The sequence below is a fragment of the Odocoileus virginianus genome, chromosome 31 (genome assembly GCF_023699985.2).
Source record: "Odocoileus virginianus isolate 20LAN1187 ecotype Illinois chromosome 31, Ovbor_1.2, whole genome shotgun sequence".
Taxonomy (NCBI): Eukaryota; Metazoa; Chordata; class Mammalia; order Artiodactyla; family Cervidae; genus Odocoileus; species Odocoileus virginianus.
In genome coordinates, this window is record NC_069704.1 from 26,963,651 (window position 1) to 26,988,728 (window position 25,078).

Below are 25,078 nucleotides of genomic sequence, written 5' to 3' on the forward strand. Positions count from 1 at the left end.
TTAAAGATTATGAAGTCTAAAAGCAAAAAAAAATCATAACAGGGCTTCCCTGGTGATCCAATGGTTAAGAATTCGCTTTGCAATGCAGAGGACACCGGTTCAATCCCTGGTCGGGGAAGATCCCACATGCTACGGAGCAACTAAGTCCATGCGCCACAATTACTTGGCCAATGCTCTAGAGTCCACAGCAACGAGAAACCCGCACAACGCAACAAAGAGTAGGCTGTGTTCACTGCAACTAGAGAAAGCCTGCATGCAACGAAGACCCAACAGAGCTAAAAAATAAATAAATCTTTAAAAAAGGATATATAACAATGACAGTCATCTTAAAATTAAAATGTTCTAAAGTGCTAATAGTTTTAACAAATAAAATTCATTTTCTACAATATATCATAAAAATAAGATGTGACATCATGCCACTTATGAGAACATAAGTAGAAATTCACTGAAATTGTAATAATCCAGTTTTTGGAATTAATAATTAAATTTATAAGGTTAGTGCTAAGGCTAGAATCATCTTAACAAAGAGTCTATGATCTGAACATGTTTGTTCAGTCACTCAGTCATGTCTGATTCTTTGGAACCCCATAGACTGTAGTCCACCAGGCTCCTCTGTCCATGCTATTATTCTGGCAAGAATATTGGATCGGGTTGTCATTTCCTCCTCCAGGGGAATCTTCCCAATCTAGGGATCAAACCCATGTCTCCTGTGGCTTCTGCATTGGAAGGAGGACTCTACCACTTAGCCACCTGGGAAGCCCTATGATCTGAATAGAGAAGCTTAAAAGAAAGAAGTTTTTCTTTTTAAAAAGGAAAGACAGCAGAATATTCTAACTACTGGAAATGATTCCTGAAATCACTAAAATTAATTTCCTGTAGTTAATGTCTGTGCTTTTCATCCCACAGCTGTTAACCATTTTTGGTTGCAAATTTGCAAGAAGCAAATCAGTAATAAAAGCATAACCACCCAAAACTGTATTAAAGTTTTCTTAGTCATATTTTATGGTAAATACAAAATATTACCCACTAAAAATCTGTTAAAGTCTGAAAGCAAATGAATTACTGCAACTTACTGAGAGTTTACTAAGTTCTTCCAGATAGAAAAAAAAATCTCAGAGGCTATCTACCTTTATTTCCTCCCAAATACTACAGTAAAGAAGATCACAGAATTCACAAAACAAATATAATACTTTCAGAAAATCACCTGAAGTTGCTAAAAGCTTTTTTGAAAAATCAATTTAGTTTCTCCTTAAACTACAACATTATTTTTCTTTCCTTTCTAATTCCATTTTTTTGGTAAAAGAATTGTCTTACCTTGGCTAGTGTGTAAAGAACATTTTCAGATGTTCTTCCAAATGCCTTACCTGCACTTCATTTAATCCTCACAACAGCCTATAAGGCAGGTACCTTCACCTATCTAGGATTTGATCCCAGCAGTCTAGCTCAACGCTCTTAACCATGATGGCACTAATGTTTGAGTTAGTGAGGTCAACCGTATAAAATGGTGGCCAGTGCTTCCTCCTGGAGATGCTATGCTTATTGGCTTCCATTCACCAGCCTTTCAAGTTGCTCTTTAATGGCTAGTGTTCCTCCTCAATACTGTTTGGCCTCTTCACTTTGCTCCTGATAAACCTACACAGACCCTCTTGAACTCTTCTTTCCCCCAATCTTTCTGGTTCTAAACTTCAGCAAGTGCCATTCCTGCTCTACCTCCCATGTTACTTGAATCCATTCCTTCTTTTTTATTCTCATTCACCATACCGCAAATCACTTTATTTTCTATTTGGAGTATCAAAATAAGTTCCTGGCCTCATTTTACCAATTCAACTCTATCATGACTAACCAAACAGATCTGTGTGCTATCTGGATTATGTCAGTCCTTTATCAAAAGACTATAACAGTTCCCATTGACTATAGAATTACAAAAGATGCTTAATTCACCTTTCAAGATTATCTATGATTTACATCTACGTAATGATTTTTGAGATTGTTATTTCATGTTTACATCTTTTTATACTCCAGTTGAAAATTATTTGCTATTTCTCAAATATACTCTGTATTTTCTGGCTTCTGTGACTTTATTAATACCGAATCATGTGCATCTATCAAAATTTTTCCAACTTCAACTGTCTGTGTCAAAGTTCACCCTTCTCAGTTCATCTTCCTGATTCTCCCACAAACAGATGTGGTTTCTCATACCCCACCTCCAGAACCTTCCCAGTAATTTATTTTTTTCCCAGTATTTTAATATGCTTCTCTTTTGCACTTATCACAATCTTAGCTTATTGTGGCTATTTAAATATGGGGTTTTTTCCCCTTCATATTCTCTAGAGAATTGTAGATATCTTGATTGTAAGTACTGTATTCTTTTTTAAGTTTTTTTTTTTTTAATATGGACCATTTTTAAAGTCTTTATTAAATTTGTTACAACACTGCTTCTGTTTTATGTTCTGGTTTTTCAGCCAAGAGGCACATGGGATCTTAGTTCCCCAACCAGGGATCAAACCAGCAACCCCTGAATTGGAAGGCAAACTCTTAACCACTTGACTGCCAAGGAAGGCCCAGTGTTATGTTTTAGTTAGGTTTGCATCCCTTTTCTCTCTCCTACCAAAGGCTAGCATACTTCGTTACCTCAAAACGTACTTCTGGAATCAACAAAGGGTGTTTGTTGAAAGGAAATAAAAAGCCCTTATCCTCATTCTAACAAAGCAATGTGTTTTTATCCTACATATCTTTCTTTTCATCCTAGATGCCCCCCCCCATCTGCAGATCTCTCACAGACATATACTTACTGATGCAGATGTATTGTGTATCCCATACTACTCTGAAATAGGGGCAGATGGCATTTTCTCCCAATGCATTCAGTATTATCAAAAGGATTTATTATAACGTCTATCACAGGCTCTGGAGAACTCTAAATGAAACAGATCCTCCCACCCAATTAGCTCTGAAAAGTGCTGTAACAAGGTAAGCATTCCCAGCAGTAACATCTCTCCCTTGGTGAAATAATATGATAATAAAGACAACTGCTTTAATTTTAATTTTTTTTTATTAGTTGGAGGCTAATTACTTTACAATATTGTAGTGGTTTTTGTCATACATTGACATGAATCAGCCATGGATATACATGTATTCCCCATCCCGATCCCCCCTCCCCCACCTCCCTCTCCACCCAGTCCCTCTGGGTCTTCCCAGTGCACCAGGTCCGAGCACTAAGACAACTGCTTTAAAATGAGCCCTTCCACAGTCGGGGGAATCCCACACCTCTAAGTCATCACAGAGCACCAGGCTGAGCTCCCTGTGTTACGCTGCAATGTCCCACTAGCTATGTATTTTACATACGGTAATGTATATATTTCAGTGCTACTGTCTCAGTCTGTCCCATCCTCTCCTTCCCTTGCTCTGCCCACAAGTCCATTCTTTGCATCTGTGTCTTTATTCCTGCTCTGCAAATAGTTTCATCAGTATCATTTTCCTAGATTCCATATATATGCCTTAATATGTGATATTTGTCTTTCTCTTTCTGACTTACTTCACTCTGTATAACAGGCTTCAGGTTTATCCACCTCAGTTCAACTAACTCAAATTCATCCCTTTTTATGGCTGAGCAATATTCCATTGCATATATATGTACCACAACTTATCTATCCATTCATCTGTCAATGGACATTTAGGTTGCCTTCATGTCCTGGCTATTGCATTAGGTTGGTGCAAAAGTAATTGTGGTATTATATTGTTGAATTTTGCTGTTTTATATTAGAATACATTCTTAAGTAAATGTGGTTATGTTATGCATCATTTTAATGTGCATTTCTTATTTTAAGTTTTTCTGCTAATTACTTATTACTTGCTTTATATTTATATTGCACATAATATAAATTAAATGTGTTTTATATATATTTTAGACTAGGGAAATGATGTCACACAAAAAGCAAATTCAAGTGATTTGCTTATTCCGTTCAAAATGGGTCATAAAGCAGCAGAGATAACTTGCAATATCAACACATTTGGCCGAGGAACTGCTAATGAACGTACAGTGCACTGATGGTTCAAGAAGTTTTGCAAAGGAGACGAGAGTCTTGAAGATGAAGAGCACAGTGGCTGGCATCAGAAGTTGACAATGAGAGCAATTGAGAGCAATCACTGAAGTTTATCCTCTTACAACTACATCAGAAGTTGCCAAAGAACTCAATGTCAACCACTCTACAGCCTGCACTTGAAGCAAACTGGAAAGGTGAAAAAAGTAAGTGTTGCCTCACGAGCTGATCGAAAATTTAAAAAAAATTGCTGTTTTGAAGTGTTGGCTTCTCTTATTCTGTGCAACAATGAACCATTTCTCGATTGGATTGTGACATTTGACGAAAAGTGGATTTTATACGACAACCAGTGATGACTAGTTCAGTGGCTGAACTGAGAAGTTCCAAAGCACTTCTCAAAGCCAAACCAGCACCAGAAAAAGATCATGGTCAAAGTCTGGTGATCTGCTGTCAGTGTGGTCCATTATAGCTTTCTGAATCCTGGCAAAACCATTATATCTGAGAAATATGCTCAGCAAGTCAATGAGATATACAGAAAACTGCAACGCCTGCAGCCGGCATGGGTCAACACAATAGGCTCAATTCTCCACGACAACACTTGACCACACATCATACAATCAACACTTTGGTTTGAACTGGGCTAAGGAGTTTTGCCTCGTCCTCCATATTCACCTGACCTCTCGCCAACCGACTACTACTTCTTCAAGCCTCTCAAAAACTTTTTGCAGGGAAAATGCTTCCACAACTGGCAGCATACAACAAAATGCTTTCCAAAAGTTCAGCGAATCCTAAAGCATAGATTTTTACACTACATGAAAACTATTTCTCATTGGTAAAAATGTGTAGATTGTAATGGTTCCTATTTTGATTAATAAAGATGTGTCTGAGCCTAGTTATAATGATTTAAAATTAACAATATGAAACAGCAATTACTTTCTCACCAACCTAATAAATAGTGCTGCAATGAACACTGGGATATGTGTGACTTTTTGTGTGTGTGTGTGTGACTTTTTGAATTATGGTTTGGAGATTTCTTTTTTAATACAGAAAATTTATAATGGAAGCAAAAATAGAAAAACACTACAATGAACTTTCATGTACTTCTGACTCAATTTTTAAAATGACCAACTTATGTGAGTGTAAGGATGTTCAGTTATGTCTAACTCTTTGTGACCCCATGCATGGTAGATTGCCAGGCTCCTCTGTCCAGGGGACTTTCCAGGCAAGAATACTGGAGTGGGCTGCCATTTCCTTCTCCAGGGGCTCTTCCTGACCCAGGGATCGAACCCACATCTCCTGCAGCTCCTACACTGGCAGGTGGATTCTTTACCACTGAACAATCTGGGAATTCTTATAGCCAATTATGTTCATGTACACTCTCATCATTATTACTATTTTTAATAACAGCATTCTTTGAAGTATAATTCACATATCATACAATTCACCATTTAAAGCACAGTTCAAAAAACAGCATATAGTTCAAAGATTTTTAATATATTCAAGGTTAGCAGCCATCACACAATTAACTTCAGAACATTTTTGTCACTTCAAAAGGAAATCCTGTCCTGATTAAAATCACTCTTCATTTACTCCCAGCCTTAGGTAACCACAAATCCACTGTTTCAATCAATTTGCCTATTCTATCCATTTCATATGAATGGAATCATGTAATATGTGGTCTTTTGTAACTGGCTTTTTCACTTATCATAATGTTTTCAAGGTTCATTCATGTTGTAGCACGTGTCAGTACTTCACTTCTTTTTACTGCCAAGAATACTCCATTTTACGAATGAACAACTTTAATTCATCCATACATCAGCTGATGGACATTTAAGTTGTTTTTACTTTTTACAAACATGCTATTACAAACTTGCTGCTATAAATATGTACATACAGTTTTTGTGTGAACATATATCTTCACTTTTCCTGGGTATATACTTAGGAGTAAAACTGATTGGTCAAGTAATTGCAACTTTATGTTCAATTACTTGAGGAACTGTAGATTGTTTTCCAAAGTGGCTGTGCCATTTTTAATTTTCATCAGCAATATATATAGATTCTAATTTTTCCACATTATCACCAATACTTGCAGTTGTCCATATATTTTACTTCAGCTATTAGAAAACATGAAGTAGTACCTCACTGTGGTTCTGATGCGCATTTTCCTGATGATCAGTGATGTTAAGCATCTTTTCATTATTTATTGATCATTTGTTATCTTTGGAGAAACATTTATTGAGATCCTCCAATCATTTTACTATTGGTCATTATCATTATTATTGACTTGTATGAGTTTAACTATTCTAGATACAAGTTCTTAATCATATATATGATTTGCAAATTTTTCCCCACGTGTGGGTGTTGTTTTCTTCCCCCCACTCTTGTGGTATCTTTTGGTACAGGAAAAAAAATCAAAATTTTAATGGTACCCAATTTATCTATTTTTCTTCTGTTTCTTATGCTTTCAGGGTCACATCTAAGAAATTGATGCCTACCTAACCGAAGGTCATAATGACTAACTTTTCTTCTGAAATGTAATAGTATCAGCTCTAAAACTTATATCTTTATTCCATTTTCACTAAATTTTTGCATGTGATCTAGTTGTCTTAGCACCATTTGTTCAAAGGAGACCAAGATATAAAAGATTTCTATCACTCCTGAAGGTTCTTCCATGCTCCCTTCTAGTTCATACTCCCACTTCATATAGCAAACATCCATTCATTCACTCACTGCACCAAGCAGACATACCCATTCCAGAACTTTGCCACTGGCAATATAACCATCTCCTAAAAATTTCCTTGATAATTGTCAACCTGAGTAAACATTCCAATTCCAAAGAAAGGCAATGCCAAAGAACGTTCAAACTACTGCACAACTGCACTCATCTCACACGCTAGCAAGGTAACGCTCAAAATTCTCCAAGCCAGGCTGCAACAGTATGTGAACCATAAACTTCCAGATGTTCAAGCTGGTTTCAGAAAAGGCAGAGGAACCAGAGATCAAATTGCCAACATCCGGTGGATCATTGAAAAAGCAAGAGAGTTCCAGAAAAACATCTACTTTTGCTTGAATGACTATGCCAAAGTCTTTGACTGTGTGGATCACAACAAACTGTGAAAAATTCTTCAAAAGATGGGAGAACCAGACCACTTGACCTGCCTCCTGAGAAATCTGTATGCAGGTCAAGAAGCAACAGTTAGAACTGGACATGGAACAACAGACTGGTTCCAAATTGGGAAAGGAATACATCAAGGCTGTATATTGTCACTGTGCTTATTCAACTTATATGCTGAGTACATCATGAGAAACGCTGGGCTGGATGAAGCACAAGCTGGAATCAAGATTGCCGGGAGAAATATCAGTAACCTCAGATTCACCACCCTTATGGCGGAATCGAAGAACTAAAGAGCCCCTTGATGAAAGTGAAAGAGAAGAGTGAAAAAGTTGGCTTAAAATTTAACATTCAGAAAACTAAGATCATGGCATCCAGTCCCATCACTTCATGGTAAAAGATGGGGAAACAATGGAAACAGTGACAGACTTTATTTTTGGGAGTTCCAAAATCACAGCAGATGATGACTGCAGCCATGAAATTAAAAGACGCTTGCTCCTTGGAAGAAAAGCTATGACCAACCTACACAGCATATTAAAAAGGAGAGACATTACTTTTCCAACAAAGGTCCCTGTAGTTAAAGTTACGGTTTTTCCAGTAGTCATGAATGGATGTGAGAGTTGGACTATAAGGAAAGCTAAGGGCTGAAGAACAGATGCTTTTGAACTGTGGTGTTAGAAAAGACTCTTGAGAGTCCCTTGGACTGCAAGGAGATCAAACCAGTCAGTCCCAAAGGAAATCAGTCTTGAATATTCATTGGAAAAAGACTGATGATGAAGCTGAAACTCCAATACTTTGGCCTACCTGATGTGAAGAACCGACTCATTGGAAAAGACCCTGATGCTGGGAAAGATTGAAGGCGGGAGGAGAAGGGAACAACAGAGGATGAGATGGCTGGATGGCATCACCAACCTGATGGACATGAGTTTGAGTAGGCTCCAGGAACTGGTGATGGACAGGGAAGCCTGGAGTTTTGCAGTCCATGGAGTCGCAAAGAATCAGACATGACTGAGCGACTGAACTGAACTCAGTAAACATAAGTAATAGGAATTCTGGATCCACATATCCCATCCTCTTTAACAACAACAAAATAAAACACATTCTCATTAATTTGGCAAAGGGAAACACATCTTATCACTTCTTCCTGAATCTGAAAATGCTATTGTTTTGTACTTTATTCCCAGTCTGTGAAAATAAAGACAAAACAAAACATTGAGTGGCTTATATAAACAACAACTTTATTTTTCTGCTTCTCCTGCATTGGCAAGCCAACTTTTTAAAAATTCATTTTTAATTGAAGGATAATTGCTTTACAACATTACTTTTGTTTCTGCTGTACATCAATATGAACTAGCCAAGGGTATATACATGTCTCCTCTCTCTTGAACCTCCCTCCCTCTTCCCACCCCTCTAGGTTGTTACAGGAGGCCCAGTTTGAGCTCCCTAAGTCACACAGCAAATGGCCACGGGCTATCTGTCTGTTTGGTCGTGCATATGCTTTCACGCTCCTGTCTCTATTCCTCGCACCCTCTCCTTCCTTCCCACCCCGACACCCATAAGTCTGTTCTCTATGTCTGCATCTCTGCTGCTGCCCTGCAAATAGGTTCATCAGTACTATCACAACTGCTTTTTAATTGTATATACTACTTTGGAAATTTGTGTGAGGGTGGAGAGTACTGGATGCTCCATGAGCCTCTGAGTGATCCTTTGCACTCTCTGCCATTTGTGGCTAATAGTATACTGGCCTTTAAAAATTCCTCTTTATTTTTTTGGTGAGAATTTGGTTTATTTTGACCCCCAATTTCTAGCTAAACAGTTTAGACTCTGGATTTCTCATGATTTGTGGAAATATGTATTTTACATTCTCTGGGTGGGCGGGGTTCAGGATGGGGGGACACATGAACACTCAAGGCTGATTCATGTCAATGTATGGCAAAACCCACCACAATAATGTAAAGTAATTAGCCTCCAATTAAAATAAAGAAATTAATTTAGAAGAAAAATAAAATTATTCTCTCTATACTTCCTTATATGATGAGGTTTCTATGGTGTCTCCCAGTTTTCTTTTTTTTTTTTCCCCCAGTTTTCTTATTGTGTGGTTTATTGATTTGAATTGTATTTTTTATCTCATGTGGTTTAGTTAGTCGTTAACTGAGAGAAAGACAAACCAACAGTCCAGTTGTCTGAATAGTAAAGATTTGCAAAATGTCTTCTTGAAATACAAGCTATCCCTTCAAAAATAATAAGAAAGAAGGTACAATATCATTTGCATATGATTTATATGTACCTGATAAACCCAGGAGAATCAACTGAAAAATGACACAGTCATGAATATAACAAAAGATAGGTATCCATAATATATAAAAAAAGAAACCCTAAAAATCAATCAGAAAGACAAATAACATAATAGAAAAGTAAGCAAAAAAAAAAAAATTAACAGGCATATCTCAGAAGAGAAAATCCAAATGGCTGAAAAACATTTGACAAAATGTTCAACCTGTTTAGTAATAAGGGAAATGGAAATTAAAATCAAAAGTAATACCTTCATATACCAAATTAATTGGGGAAACAGTCAGAAAATGTCAAGTGTTAATGAGATCTAAAACAGCTGGTGCCTTTCATTCCCACCACCTCAACTTGTCGATAGTTAAGCTCCCTCCAGCAGTTCTGCCACAGTTACATTAGCATTCCTTTCCAGCATACATCACAGTAGTGTCAGAACTATTGACTTATACCTCTGTGCTCATTCATTTTTCCATTGCACTCCATACCACTTGATATATGTTTATTTTCTATCTTCCTCTTCCATGATAAAAAGAGACTATTTTAGCTGCTAGGTCCTCAGCAACTAAAATTACCTTGAATAAAGTAGGTGTTCAACAAGTATTAGCTGGATGAATAAATGAATTGAAAATGTTTATTATGGTTTATTACCATAATTACGAGGTCTCAGTCAGACCTGTCCTAGCCAGCACTAATTATTTGGCTCTGAGATATTGAATCTACTTCAATCAAATTATAATCGTAGGATGTAATTTAGATTTTCACCAATTCAACTAACTTTTCTCCCTAATTGCTACAATTATAACCATCAACTGAGGGAATTCCCTGGCAGTCCAGTGGTTAGGACTCTGTGCTTTCACTGCTGAGAGTAAGGGTTCAATCCTTGGTAGAGGAGCTACGAACCTGCAAGCTGCACACCACGGCAGAAATAAATCAACTAATTAAAAAATAAAATAAAATAAACTCCAACTGAAACAGTGAACTATTACAATTACTTGCAGCTTCTATTTTTCCTCTAAGGTCTGACTCAAACCAACTCTCCCATCCCCTACCAAACTAAAACTCGATGACATCATCAACCTTATTTAAATTTCCTAGATACTACTTTTAATTCTGAGTGTTCTAGCTATTTATTGATAAATATTTTCACATTTGTTAAGAACATGAACCACATAATCACTATCACAAGTTCAAATCTCAGAGTTAAATGAAGAATTAAAGAAAAATTAAGCTGCTAATTTTAAATTAATCTTCTAAAAGAACTATCAAGGCATTTTTGGATAAAGTATACAGCTTTGCTCTCTCTTCCTTAGTGTGGAAGCCTGAGGTTTAAGAACAAACACTAATAGGAAACATATGGAAAAGATCAGTAACGGGATGAAATCTTGGCCCAAATATGATTTGCCACGTTTTACATACCAGTGTCTCAAATAATAGATAAGATTTTTATAATACTGCCAAAACATCTCCTGAAACACCGTACACTTTTTTAAAAAGTCTGAAGTATAACAAAATAAATCTTGAGAGCTATTTGTAAAAACTTAATGGAAAATACTATTTTGAGGAAACAAAAACAAATTTCAAGAATCACTTTACCTTATTAGTTTGTGCAAGCTTGAAAGAATCTCCCAAAAGAATGAACTCAAAATTCACTGCCAAGAGATACAAGTTAACTCTCTGTTTAAAATATGAAAACATTAGTATAAAAATATAGCATTTAAGTAGTTAACTGCTACTCTTCAGGAGAGACTGTTCAGTGAAATTTGTAAATTTCCTACATTTGCAAAATAAAGGCAAAAATGGTTGGTCAACAGAAGTTCCTAACTGCATCTTATTTAATATTATAAAATTATTTTTTGTACTAGTAAAAGTAGACAAATCAGAGATATACCTTCTGAGTAAATTCCATAACAAAGAGAATAATTCTATTTCAAATATTTTATTAGAAGTTATGCTAGTGGATATATTTGGAGGTAAGTGAGAAAGCTGATAGAAAAGAAGGTATAATTCTTTTTATGGAAAAGCAATATATCTAATCTGTGTCACAAATGACAATCTATTTCATTTTTAAAATAAACTAGAAGTGAAATGCTGTATATTTCTAATCCTGATTCTCTGTCTTAATAAAGGAAAGCACTGGTGAGAACACAAGATATCAGATAACCGAAGTCTCAAGATGACTCTGAGTTCCACCTTAAAATGCCATGACACTCAACTGCATGTTACTGTGAACCTTAATTTGAAGAATTCTTTGGCATGAAAATGAAAATAAAAACAGTAATCAGTACATGCTGTTTCATTTAGTTCTGTTTGCCTTTCACATTAGAGGAAATTCTTGCCATTCCTCAAACCAAAATTAAGGGGGAAAGAAAGAAGTAAGCCACATAAATCTGACCAAGAACACAAGCATTTAAATTAAGAGTCCACAAAGTTTTGGATAATGAAAAGAAATACATAATTTTAATTCAACCCAAGTATTTTCCAAGCAGATTATATTTGCTTAAATTGCTATAGCAATTCAAGGGACAGCCCTGCCTGAACACAACAGTTACTGTGGATTTTTAAGAGACTCAGTTTAAGAATTCAGGAATTTCTGATTCATTCACAGGATTTGCAAATTCATCAGCCCCTGAAAACTAAAGCAAATTCAACAGGTATGATGATAAAATAATTTTCAATTTTTAAAAAAATATTCCTGCTGTTAAAAATAAAGTATATTTGATTTAACATTAAAATAGATTGCAGCCACCATAAATGCATAATGTTGGTAAGCAATATCTGGTAAAAGTTACATTAAATTTTGATTAGCCAAAATATTCAGGGAAAGAAGTAATGCAGGAAATTTAATTTTCTAACTTAAGGTTTACCCAATAAATAATCTTTGTTTAGATTTTTATTTTTTACTTTGAATGAAAGATTTTCAGGTTAATACAATAATTTTCTGTTTCTCTTTCTTTCTCTTTCTCAACTTTGACAAAAAAGTTGCTGACAAAAAATCAGCAAACACCTTAGAGTCATACATCTGAGCAATGCTAGAGATTCTGATTGCAAAGAAATGGGTATTTGTATAAATTTCATTGGACATTTTCTCAAAATTTCTCTATTAACCAAATATTACAATGTGTTTGCTTCTTCCTCAAAGAGAAAATATAAGTACTATAGCTCTAAAGGATCTAGTTTCTTGGGTTTCAGTTAACTAAGATTCAAATGTATTATGGCTAAAAATAATCTTGAGACTTTCATATTTTTAACAGCAAAAGAGTCTTACTTCTTTAGGCCTTGGGTGTGATACTGATGTATACAACTTTAATTTTACAGATTTAAATTTAAAACTGCTTTGGAAAAAATTCTGAATTATATACTAAGAGTTGGTCTCTTATTACATTTTAGCTTCTATGGCATACCAATGAGACAAATATTTAAAATAATTAAATGCTATGAAGCTTTCAAATTACTTTAAGCTTTCCAGAACAAAATTCCATCTCAATTTGATTAGTAATTTAAATTAGAACTTTCTTGGTGAAAGTACGAGTGTTTTCCAGGTAGGAGAAATGTTATGACATTGCAACTTTTTAAGCTATAATATGAAAAATACACATTAACAAATACTTTTAAAAGCCTGGTAATATGTTTCACGTTGCTTTAAACTTTCTGTATCACATTTGTTGTTTTTCCATTAAACAAGGTAATAGAAAAGTGAATATAGTATATTGTGACAAAAATATTTAATAGAAAAGAAAACAGCCATGTTCTCTGTGACTATGTTCTTTTAGAGAAATCACTGTGGTGAAATAAATGCCTAGAAACAATCAACATTAGTAGTAATAAATATCACCAACAAGATGTAATCTGTAATTAATCAATCAATCATTCATTCAGCAAATTTTTGAGCACTTCCACAATGTTCATTGTACTACATCCTATCAAAAATTAGAAGTTGGGATATGAGATGATTGACAGTGAGTTATAATGTTTCACTATGACTTATCCTATAGGAAACATGTCATAAATTGCTGAACATCAAAGGTAGAAGTAATAACAATATGCTTAACAAATGACTGGTAAACAATTAGCTGAATGAAAAATTTGGATGAAAAGAAACAAGATCACTGTAACAAGTAAAATGATCAGGGGTGAAGTTGAGGAGTAAGAGGAATAGAAAATAATGGCTATATCCATGAAGATGGAATGGATTTCTGAGCAGAAAACTGCAGTAAGTCAGAAGGGAGTGGGACAAAGTTGAGCTATAGAGCCAAGGTCTTCAATGAATGAGGGTTCAATGGATGAGCTCAGATTCAGAAGATAAACTGTCTTCAGGGAAAAACCTTTCTTCTTAGTTGGCCAAAAAGATCAAAAGCAGATAATACGAAGAATCTCCTTATTTTCAGAAAGGCCCCCATCTTCAGGTCTTCCAAGTCAAAGGTAAAGGCTGAACTAAAAAGTATCATCCAGGTCTCCTTTTTCCCCCCCAAATTTCTCATAACTACTTTATAGTCACAACTTTAATTCTCAAATATAAGGTTACTAATTGATAATTACTGATGTTCTTAACATAGGGTAAAATTCAGAGTTCTGATGAGTAGTGCTGTTTTTGAAGTCTGACTGTGTAACAGTCAACCTCTGAGACCCTCCACACCACCTGATCCTGCATAGTTGCATGTTTCTGCCTCTTAGCTTCTACTTTCATCTCTACTCCATGGAGCAGTACTTTAAATGAAGTATGATAAGTACTTTTTAAAAAGTTGATATGCTATAGTACTGATATAATAAGTATATAAAATACTACAAATTTAACATGTAAAATATTATCAACCAGAGAGTAATATGTATACAATGTTCTATTATCCATTCCTGCTAATCTCCCCAAATCTTGGCCAAATGATTTCTACAAAGATTTCCCTGTCTCACTCTTGCAGGGTTAAGCCACTGGCTCCCACAGCACTGATATCTCTGCTGCAAGCCATATTTCCCTCTGTCTGAGTATAGGTTCACTGTGTTGTTCCTCTCTTTTCCACTAAATTGAATGCTCTTTATAGAAGGAGCCATGTCTTCATGTCTTTTTCATTCTGTGTTACTCACCGATCACAGTGTCTCACCCCTAAAATTCAAGACAATCATCGAGTAACCAAATCAAACTAAATAAATCACTAGTAATATTTGTGAGCTGCTTTGTTAATAATTTCAACACACAATTATCTAGTACAAGGTCACTAATTCTAGCAGGTGAAAAAGCACTCTTAATCATACCCACTGGGAGCTTCCCAGTCTGGATCAGCCAGCATTGAACACTGTCCTTTGGGATGAGATCTTACGACCATATTCTTTCACTTCCCCTCCCAGGACTCTTATTTGATGCATAAACACTGCAGTGTGAAGACCATGGCTCAACTATATTAATGAATTAAACTAGGTGTTCATTCCCAATGTACAAATTCCTGAGATCACAATTTAGGCCTCAAGGTTCTGGGCCAGATCAGTTGTACAAACTTATTTTGCTATTTCAACAGTTAACCACAACTTCCCAAACATTTCATCCTTTGTTGCTTTACATGTTTTTTGCTCATTTCTTTTATCTGCCTATTTTCTTCTCTACTTCCCTCTGTGAGAACCCTCATATTCCTTTAAAGTCTAATTTAAATGCCATGTCCTACATGGATCAAATGGATAAGAAGGAACAACAGATGGAGTCTAACTGATTATCAAAAGGAAACTACAAATTTCAAAGTCAAAATTGTTTAAAAAGATCAAATCATTACTGTTTTGGCATTTTCTGTAGGAAGGAATAGGATTAAACACAAGACAACACATTAGAGTAGTGAAAGTGAAGTCGCTCAGTCGTGTCCGACTCTTTGCGACCCCATGGACTGTAGCCCACCAGGCTCCTCTGTCCATGGGATTTTCCAAGCAAGAGTACTGATTATCTATCATAGTTTCTGAGTGAAAAAGGAAGCAGGGTCACCATCCAAAACCAACGGTGAGGTTTCAGAGGCTTGTGTACGAGGAAGGGAAAAGGAATGGACTAACGAGATGTCACAACAGGCAGCACCTAATGGTCATGACTTTAAAGTGAGCCAGTTGGCCCTGTCCTATTTTCTCTCATGCTGCCAGCTGCATGAGTCAGGCTATGGGAGGATGGAGAATTGAAGTAACCAGGGTTGGACTATGAAGATTCAGTGAAGTTGCTCAGTCGTGTCCAACTCTTTGCGACCCCATGGACTGTAGCCTGTCAGGCTCCTCTGTCCACAAGATTCTCTACGCAAGAATACTGGAGTGGGTTGGTATGCCCTCCTCCAGGGGATCTTCCCAACCCAGGGATCAAGCGTGTATGTCTTACATCTCCTGCATTGGCAGGCGGGTTCTTCATTACTAGCGGCACCTGGGAGACTAGAGGAATATTTACATTCTGTACTATTCAGATTCTGACAAGAAAAGAAAAAAGACTAAGAAACTTAAGTTGTTAGGATCTAGGGCAGCCTTTCTCAAGGAAATGATTTTTTCATTTATCCAACGATGAAAAATAATACCATTCTAGATGAACAGGGCATAAGCTGTTTCATTACATACAATGATGTAAGATATTAATTCTATTAGAATATTAATCTTCTCATGAAATCCTGGATGAGAAGGGTAGAGAAAAATGGCCTTAGAATAAGAGGTATGATTTTTTTTAACTTTTCCTAAATAACATACTTATTCCATCTGGATCAGTTTCTAATTTGCAAAGTACTTTAATATGCATACCTCATATGCATTTATGACAATAACAACTACCAAGTGAGATAAGCAGGCAAGTGATTATAGTTCTTATTTTACTGATGAGGCAAGAGGCAGATATAAGTGACTCGACTGTCAGAAGTGATAGGACTGAAATGAAGGTTTTCAGGCTCCTCATCTAGTACACATATCCCATCAATCACTACAACTTCAAGTTTCAGCTCGACTGCTGTCATTTGTCTCTCTTTTATAAGCTGAGCGCTCCCTTCTTTACAATCCTACCTCACACATACCCTCCTATTCACTGTATTGCATGTCTGATTCTCTACTAGACCTAAACTCCTAGGAAATTAGGAGAGTGTGTTTTTAATACCTGTGTATCTAAACTAACTAAAAAAAAAAAATAGTGGAAAGAAAAAAGCTAGGAGGGGAATTTGGAAAAACGTATAGAATAACCAATTAGAAACTAAAACTTTGTAGAATGTAAATATTGTGTATATCTAGGATTTGATGCAGTTTTTCAAGTAGAGTCAGAAACAAAATAATTGGATTCTGGAAACTATTTCACAGGGAAAATTTGAAGTGACAATCAGACTTGGATAGAAAACACTAAGAGGAAACATGATACTTATTTTTAATATCTCAAGCTTTCACATAAAATGGAGTGTTCTATGTTTTTCCAAAGAAAAGAAAAAAACATCAACAAACAGGAGTTACAGTGGGTAAATTTTGGTCAGTATTAATAATCTCCTAATTAATATAGAGTCTCTCTTCTCATAGGTAGTGAACATAACTGAAGGGGCCAAATAATGAGAACATCTAACATCCATATGGAAAGAGCACTCAACTTTGGGGTAGAAAGATGTCATGCTATCATTGTGAATCCACAGTCTAGTAAGCAAGACAAATCGAGATTCTCTAAAAAGATGATTACTTAGTCTGGTTCAATGCAGTATGAGGCTTTTAAAAAAATATCACCTTAAACATTAATTTTGTTCTGAGCAGCAGCCATTAATTCTGGACATTTTTTTACATATTTCAAATCAGACACAGATATTGTGCATTTTATATAACTGTCAATTTATATAAGAATTACTACATGTTTCACTCACTTTTTCCACTATATATTTCCTTTTGTCTTATAATAGGACAAAAAAGGAACATGGGCTTTTTAAGTTCAGTATGTGTCCTTTTCTTCTTTCTTGGAGTCAAAGTATATTGCCAATATGAAAGTTATCAATGGGATGAAGATTATGACCAAGAACCAGATGATGTCTACCAAACTGAATTCCAATTTCAACAAAATATAAACTATGAAGCTCCATTTCATCAGCATACTTTAGGTTGCGCCAGTGAATGCTTCTGTCCACCTAACTTTCCATCATCAATGTACTGTGATAATCGCAAATTAAAGACTATCCCAAATATTCCAGCACACATTCAGCAAGTCTATCTTCAGTTCAATGAAATTGAGGCTGTGACTGCCGATTCATTTATCAATGCCACTCATCTTAAAGAAATCAACCTCAGCCACAATAAAATTAAATCTCAAAAGATTGATCATGGTGTGTTTGCTAAATTGTCAAATCTACTACAGCTTCACCTACAGCATAACAATTTAGAAGACTTTCCATTTCCTCTTCCTAAGTCTTTGGAAAGGATTTTTCTAGGTTACAATGAAATCTCCAGACTGCAGACAAATGCTGTGAATGGGCTTGTAAACCTGACCATGCTTGATCTCTGTTTTAATCAAATTGATGATTCTATGTTACAAGCAAAAGTACTTGCCAAAATGGAAAAATTGATGCAGCTCAACCTGTGTAATAACAGATTAGAATCAATGCCTCCTGGTTTGCCTTCTTCACTTATGTATCTGTCCTTAGAAAACAATTCAATATCTTCTATACCAGAAAATTACTTCAACGAACTTCCGAAACTTCACGCTCTAAGAATATCACACAACAAACTACAAGACATTCCACATAATATTTTTAATCTTTCCAACCTTATAGAGCTCAATGTTGGACACAACAAACTGAAGCAAGCATTCTATATTCCAAGGAATTTAGAACACCTATACCTAGAAAATAATGAAATTGAAAGTATGTAAAATTTCATTTTGTGTGTGTCTGTGTTTTACTATTTATTTATAGTTTTTATTTTATATTGGAGCATAGATGAATAACAATGTTGTGTTAGGGTCAGGTGTATAGCAAAGGAATTCAGTTATACATATGCAAATATCTGTTTTTTTCAATTCTTTTCTCATTTAGGTTACTACCAAATATTGAGTAATGTTGCCTGTTCTAGACAGTAGGTCCTTGTTGGTTACCTATTTGATTTATCTATTTATTTATGGCTGTACTGGGTCTTTGCTGCTGCAAACGGGAGCTACTCTCTAGCTGGAGCACCACAGGCTTTAGTGTGGGTGCAGGAGTTGTGGTGCAGCGGCTTAGTCGCCCCGCTACATGTGGAATCTTCCCAGACCAAGGATCGAATCTGTGTTCACAGCATTGGCAGGCAGATTCTTAACCACTGAACCACCAGGGAAGTCCATTATTGTCTTTTAAAGACATAAAAAATCTTATTTTGTTCTTTTAAAGAACAGATCTTTAAAAACCCATGCTTTACATGGTGCTACAAATTACAAATGGTTGCTTTGAAGCTGGCTAGGGAAATGGCAGAAACAGGCCCCAGAGAAATTTGTACTTCAAGGTTTATAGTCTTTTCTATTAAATGTTATTACTTTGAACTTTGAGAATATGTACTATAAAGTATATAAAAAATATGAAATACTATAGAGTATACAAAGAAATATGAGATCTTGAATAGTAGAACTATATGTGATTTTCACTTTTTTTCTGAGATTGTTTCTGCTAAGAATTTATTACTTGAATAATTTATTTAGTAATTAAATAATTACTTAATGGCCAAGGAAGCCATCATTTATTTTGATAATATAAAATTCATTTATAGTTTCATTTTATTCATTTTATTATTTGATTACTATAAAAATAATTAAATCTAATAAGTATTTTAATAAAGCCCATTATAGTATTATGGATATAATACAGAAGGATTAATTTTTAATTTGTATTTTTCAGATATCAATGTCACAGTGATGTGTCCATCAGTTGATCCACTACATTACCACCATTTAACATACATTCGCGTAGATCAAAATAAGCTGAAAGCACCAATAAGCTCATACATTTTCCTCTGCTTCCCTCATATACACACTATTTATTATGGTGAACAACAAAGCACTAATGGTCAAACGATACAACTGAAGACCCAAGTTTTCAGGAGATTTCCAGATGATGGTGATAGTGAAGATCATGATGATCATCATGAAGGCCCAGAAGAAGAAGGAACAGAAGAAAACATTGATGCTAACTATTATGGAAGTCAAGAATGGCAAGGAACTATATAGGTATACATTTATAACTTCATAAGATATTATTATTCAATATAAATTTAGCTAAATATGCATAGCTCATAGTAATATAGTTAGAATTGAGTACTTAGTATACTAAGATCAGATTGAATTTAGGTTGTTGATAACATCTGCATCATTATATAGGATTAGAACTTACTCAAAATGATACAAATCTTGTAGAAATATAAATTAGAATGACAAGTAGGATCAAAAACTACACTTTGAACATAAAATTATCATGCTGAGAAAAAAAACAGGTATGCTCATTTATTTACACAGTAATTTTTCTAAAAATGATGAAAGAAGTAGCATTAGAAGCTAACAATGGTAAACCACGCACTTTAAATCACTATGAGTATAGTGTTTAAATGCCAAGAGGTTATATTAATGTAATAGGCAGCAACTCATTTAAGGAATAGACTATTTTCTTTGATCTAATCTCCAGAAAAGCTTTCATACTTTTATTTGGCTATCATCACCATGACAGCCACCCACCCTGGTCCTACCACTTATAGCATAGAATGATAGCTTTGATTTTCAAAAGAGGTTATCCTAACTAAGGATTCAAGGCACACAAATTCATGAAATCAACTAGTCTTACTTTTCTGTTGTTTGTTTTAAATTTATTTATTTTTTATTGAAGGATAATTGCTTTACAGAATTTTGCTGTTTTCTGTCAAACCTCAAACTGAGTCAGCCATAGGTATACATATATCCTCTCCCTCCTGAACCCCCTTCCCACCTCCCTCCCCATCCCACCCCTCCAGGCTGACACAGAGCCCCTGTTTGAGTTTCCAAAACCACACAGCAAATTCCCATCAGCCATTTATTTTACACATGGTAATGTAAGACTCCATGTTACTCTTTCCGTACATCTCACCCTCTCCTCCCCTCTCCCCGTGTCCATAAGTCTATTCTCTATGTCTGTTTCTCCACTGCTGCCCTGTGAATAAATTCTTCGATACCATTTTTCTAGATTCTGTATATATGCATTAGAACACGATATTTATCTTTCTCTTTCTGACTTACTTCACTCTGTATAATAGATTCTAGGTTCACTCACTGCACTAGAACTGACTTAAAGGTGTTCCTTTTTATGGCTGAGTAACATTCCATTGTGTATATGAACCACAACTTCTTTATCAACTCATCTGTTAATGGATATCTAGCTTGCTTCTATGTTCTAGCCATTGTAAACAGTGCAGCAATGAAAAATGGGATACATGTGCCTTTGAAATCAACTTGTCTTACTTTTCTCTCAGAGCACCAAAGCAACAAAAACTTAAACCTTGTATTTGGATGTCTGCATGCGTGCATGCTCGGAGAAGGAAATGGCAACCCACTCCAGTACTCTTGCCTGGAAAATCCCATGGACGGAGGAGCCTGGTAGGCTGCAGTCCATGGGGTTGCGAAGAGTTGGACACAACTGAGCAACTTCACTTTCACTTTCCACTTTCATGCATTGGAGAAGGAAATGGCAACCCACTCCAGTGTTTTTGCCTGGAGAATCCCAAGGACGGGGGAGCTTGGGGGGCTGCCATCTATCGTGTCGCACAGAGTCGGACATGACTGAAGCAACTTAGCAGCAGCATGTGTGCATGCTAAGATGCTTCAGCCGTATCTGATTCTTTGCAACCTTATGGACTGTAGCTGGCCAGGCTCCTCTGTCCACGGAGATTCTCCAGGCAAGAATACTGGAGTGGGTTGCCGTGCCCTCTTCTATGGGATCTTCCTGACCTAGGGATAGAACCCGCATCGCTTATGTCTCCCACATTGGCAGACGGATTCTTTACCACTGACACCACCTGGGACACCCATTTGGATGCCAGAAAAACACCACAATTTGTATTTTAGCAAATTTCAGCTATTATACAACACAATCTTTTCTATGTTTCATTTTAATTGGGATAAGTATTTTTATAATAAAGTCACTAGAGAAAGGTTTTAATTACATAAAAATATGCTAATAAATAATTGCTCTATTCACAAGATTAAGTTAATGTTAGCACAAGAAAGTATATCAGCATTATTAAACACTTCTATTTTCCTAGCACAAAATATTAGAAACATATATGTATATCAGCCAATGTTTATGTACATAGTGCTAAAGTTGAATAGAATTCCTTTGAAATTTGAGTGACAGGTTTTGATATCTTCTTTAAAACCTTAATAATCACATATCATTTTGAAGCATTTTAAGTATGCTTTGTAATGAACTATAACTTCTATGATGAACTTTCTTGATTTACCAGGTTAGTATTTTATAGAATTCTTCAGGTAAGGAATAAACACAAATCTGGGACTGCCTATATAGGAAACTACTAAAAAAAATTTTTTTTAAACAGTATTCAAAAAGATCAGACAATTAGAACAATATTTTAAAAGCAGTTTTCTAGCAGTGAGTCTTTCTGGAGATGACAAGTTTAAAATGAAGCCTCTAATGTTCATTTATACCTTTGAGCAGGTTATTAACATTTAGGAGAAACAGACTACCCATGTGTCCTAGGGGCTAGCTCAACAATCCAGAACGAATATGAACAATACCCCATTCATTCACTTAATAAACATTCATCAAGTCATTTGGCATGTAGGGCTTAGCAATGAGAGGTCAAACAGAATAGATATGTGCATCTGTGACACTGTAAGACAACAGCTGTGACAGTAAAGAGTAAAATGTTAGTGATGTGGGTAAAGCACATTTTCAAAAGAGGTAAAAAACTTTAAGGACCATCTCCCCCTTTACTGACATTTTAAAAAATAGGGTTACAAATGTAAACATTTATTATGAGCTAACATATGGAATTTTGTGGATAACATATTGTGAATGTTTTAAGAGATGAGAAAGAGAAGACTATTTAAAATTTAATGAGCGCTATCAGGAAAATGCAAATTTAAAAAAACTGCAACCAGATAGTTTACATTCACTGGATTGCTGAAAGCAAAAAGGCAGAATAACAATAAGTATACAGAAAGTGGAATCCACTGGTGACGAAGTCAAATTGTACAGCTACTTTGGAAAGTAGTCTGGCAGTCCTTCAGTTAGTCACCTATGAGCCAACAATTCCACTCCTAGATATACACCAAGAAAACTGAACACATGTGGTCACACAAAAATATGTACACAAATGTTCATAGCAGCATTATCCATTTATAGCCAAAAAGTAGAAAACACCCAAATGTCCTTCAGCTGATGAAAGGATAAACAAAATGTGGTATATCCACACAATGGAATATTATTCAGTCAAAAGAAGGAAGAATATTGATACATGTTATAATACAGATGAACCATGAAAACATTATGCTAGTTAGTGAAAAGTCAGTCACAGAAGAACATGTATTGCATGATTATATTTATATGAAATGTCTAAAACAGGCAAAACTATAGACACAGAAAGATTATTGGCTGCCTGGGGTTGGGGAGCAGGAGAAACAGGGGAACTAGGCAGTGACTGAGAATGGATAGAGAATTTCTTTTTGGGTGATGAAAATATTCTGAAATTGACTGTAGTGATGACTGTACAAGTTTGAACACACCAAAATCTACTGAATTGCACCCTTTAAAAAAGTGAGTTGTATGAGATGTGAATTATTTCAATAAAGCTGTTATTTAAAAATTTAACAAAGAAAATAAGATGTAATAACTTATTCTAACAAAAGGAAGAAAGAAAGAAAGAAAGAAAATGTGGCAGTAACTGAAAACTGATATGAACACAGATATATTAACTTTACACTTTACTTCATATGTACACAGATATATTAACTTCTGGCCAGGATGTGGTGAAGCAACTGAAGGCTTCAAGGTAGAGGTGGTGCTTTGATGTGTGAGTAGTGACTGACTGGCAGGGGTGAAGAAAATAAGGTTCCAAGGTGAGACTAACATAAAGATGAGGTAATTAGTTGTTTTGCTTCTTGTACAGTTAAAACACTCCAAATTTTGAGAATTCTGGAGCACCTATTTTTATCTCCTCCTAAACTGACAAAAGAAGATACATTTAAGAGCAGGCTTAGCGAAGAAAAAACTTGATGGTAACATGGAATTTGAAATCAGATATACCTTGGTAGAAGCCTGACTTCACTCGTGCAGCTAAGTAAGATGACTCTGAGTGAGTTACTTCTTGAAGTCTCTCTTTCTGCATTTCTGTAAGGAAAGTGGTTCTCACAGAGCTGTTATAAGGACATGTAGAGATAGTATATACATACCATAGCATTTAACAAAGCACATTCCAGTTACAAGGGTTTCCTGTGGCTCAGCAGTAAAGAATGCCTGCAATGCAGGAGACGAAGGAGATGCAGGTTTGATCCCTGGGTAGGGAAGATCTCCTGGAGGAGGAAATGGCAACCTACTCCAGTACTCTTGTCGAGACAATTCGACAGAAAGAGGAGGCTGGCAGGCTACAGCCTGGGGGGTCACAAAGAGCGACTGAGCACACACACGTGCATGCCAGTTACAGGTATCCTACAAGCAGTAACTACTACTGCAGCACGTCCAGCCCAACCTCCCACTGCATCTACGTGCCCTGAGCCGTTAGCTGTGCTTCACATGCCTCAGTGCACTCTCTAGAAAGGAGCTTGCATCTTTCAGGTTCCTTCCAAGGTTCTATTTGTACAAAAGATTAGTAAACAAGAGAGCATTTACTAAAGGTTTCGTTAGGGAGAGAGGAGATCTAAAATCATATATCCACAAAAAACATATTCCAAGTCATTATTTGATGGTTTAACTTTCCAAAGCACCTCTAGATAACCTAGAAAGATGGGGAGCAGAGTTTCCCAGACCCTTCACGAGGCATTTGGCTGCCTGGCTCCTCTGGCCAGAGTAAGGTGAAACTCTTCCTATCTATTAGACAGAAGAGATCAAAGAGGCCAACTCTGCTCTCCCTTTAAAGGCAAGTACATATAAATATGTCACAAAATGTCCTCCAGCTGCAGGGCCCAGAGGGAGGCAGATGAACAACCATCTTACATTACTCAAAAACACCCAGAGGAACTCATACTCCAAGCAGTTCTCAGTAAAAAGAAAACAAAACAAATAACCACCCATGCTTTCTGCAGAGCAGAAGAATAAAGTTCTACCTCCTGCCAGAGTTACAGACAAAACCAGCTGATACATCAGGAAAGAAAAAGATGAAAATTCATCAATTTTCTCATTACACTTCAAAATATCAGCTATATTAGCTCTAAGGTTGAACTTTCTGTCTTTGTGCCCACTAATGAATAAATTCAAATGACACCACGAACCCAAGCTTAACAAATATATTACAAAAGGAAATAAAAATAAAGTATATTCAATAAATTTGCTTACAATCTACTGGTTGAGAATGTTTAGCATGTATTTTAGTATAACCTGAAAACTCTATATTTTTTATTTTATTCCTCAAGGTGGAACCACTAAACCAAAATGCAGATATATGCATATCATATAACACACTCAACCAATTCCATGGTATGAAAGTTGAAAAAAATAAACCTGTTTCTTCTGTATACTTTTACTGTAGC

At 35.8% G+C, this 25,078-nt stretch overlaps 2 protein-coding genes across 2 annotated transcripts in view; one reads left to right on the forward strand and one right to left on the reverse strand.

Moving 5' to 3' along the window:
- CENPP (centromere protein P) overlaps nucleotides 1–25,078 on the reverse strand; it is a 225,490-nt gene that overhangs the window by 120,075 nt on the left and 80,337 nt on the right. The window lies entirely within an intron of this gene.
- Nucleotides 11,869–24,204, forward strand: OMD (osteomodulin). Its single transcript, XM_020883145.2, has 3 exons — nucleotides 11,869–12,086; nucleotides 17,295–18,248; nucleotides 19,251–24,204. The coding sequence occupies exons 2-3, from the start codon at nucleotides 17,309–17,311 to the stop codon at nucleotides 19,577–19,579; spliced, it is 1,269 nt and encodes a 422-aa protein (XP_020738804.1). The 5' UTR covers nucleotides 11,869–12,086; nucleotides 17,295–17,308; the 3' UTR covers nucleotides 19,580–24,204.

Coding starts and splice junctions, on each gene's coding strand:
- OMD (XM_020883145.2), top strand. CDS start 17,309: ATGGGCTTTTTAAGTTCAGTATGTGTCCTTTTCTTCTTTCTTGGAGTC. Junction 18,249..19,250: donor AGAAAATAATGAAATTGAAA/GTATGTAAAATT, acceptor TGTATTTTTCAG/ATATCAATGTCACAGTGATG.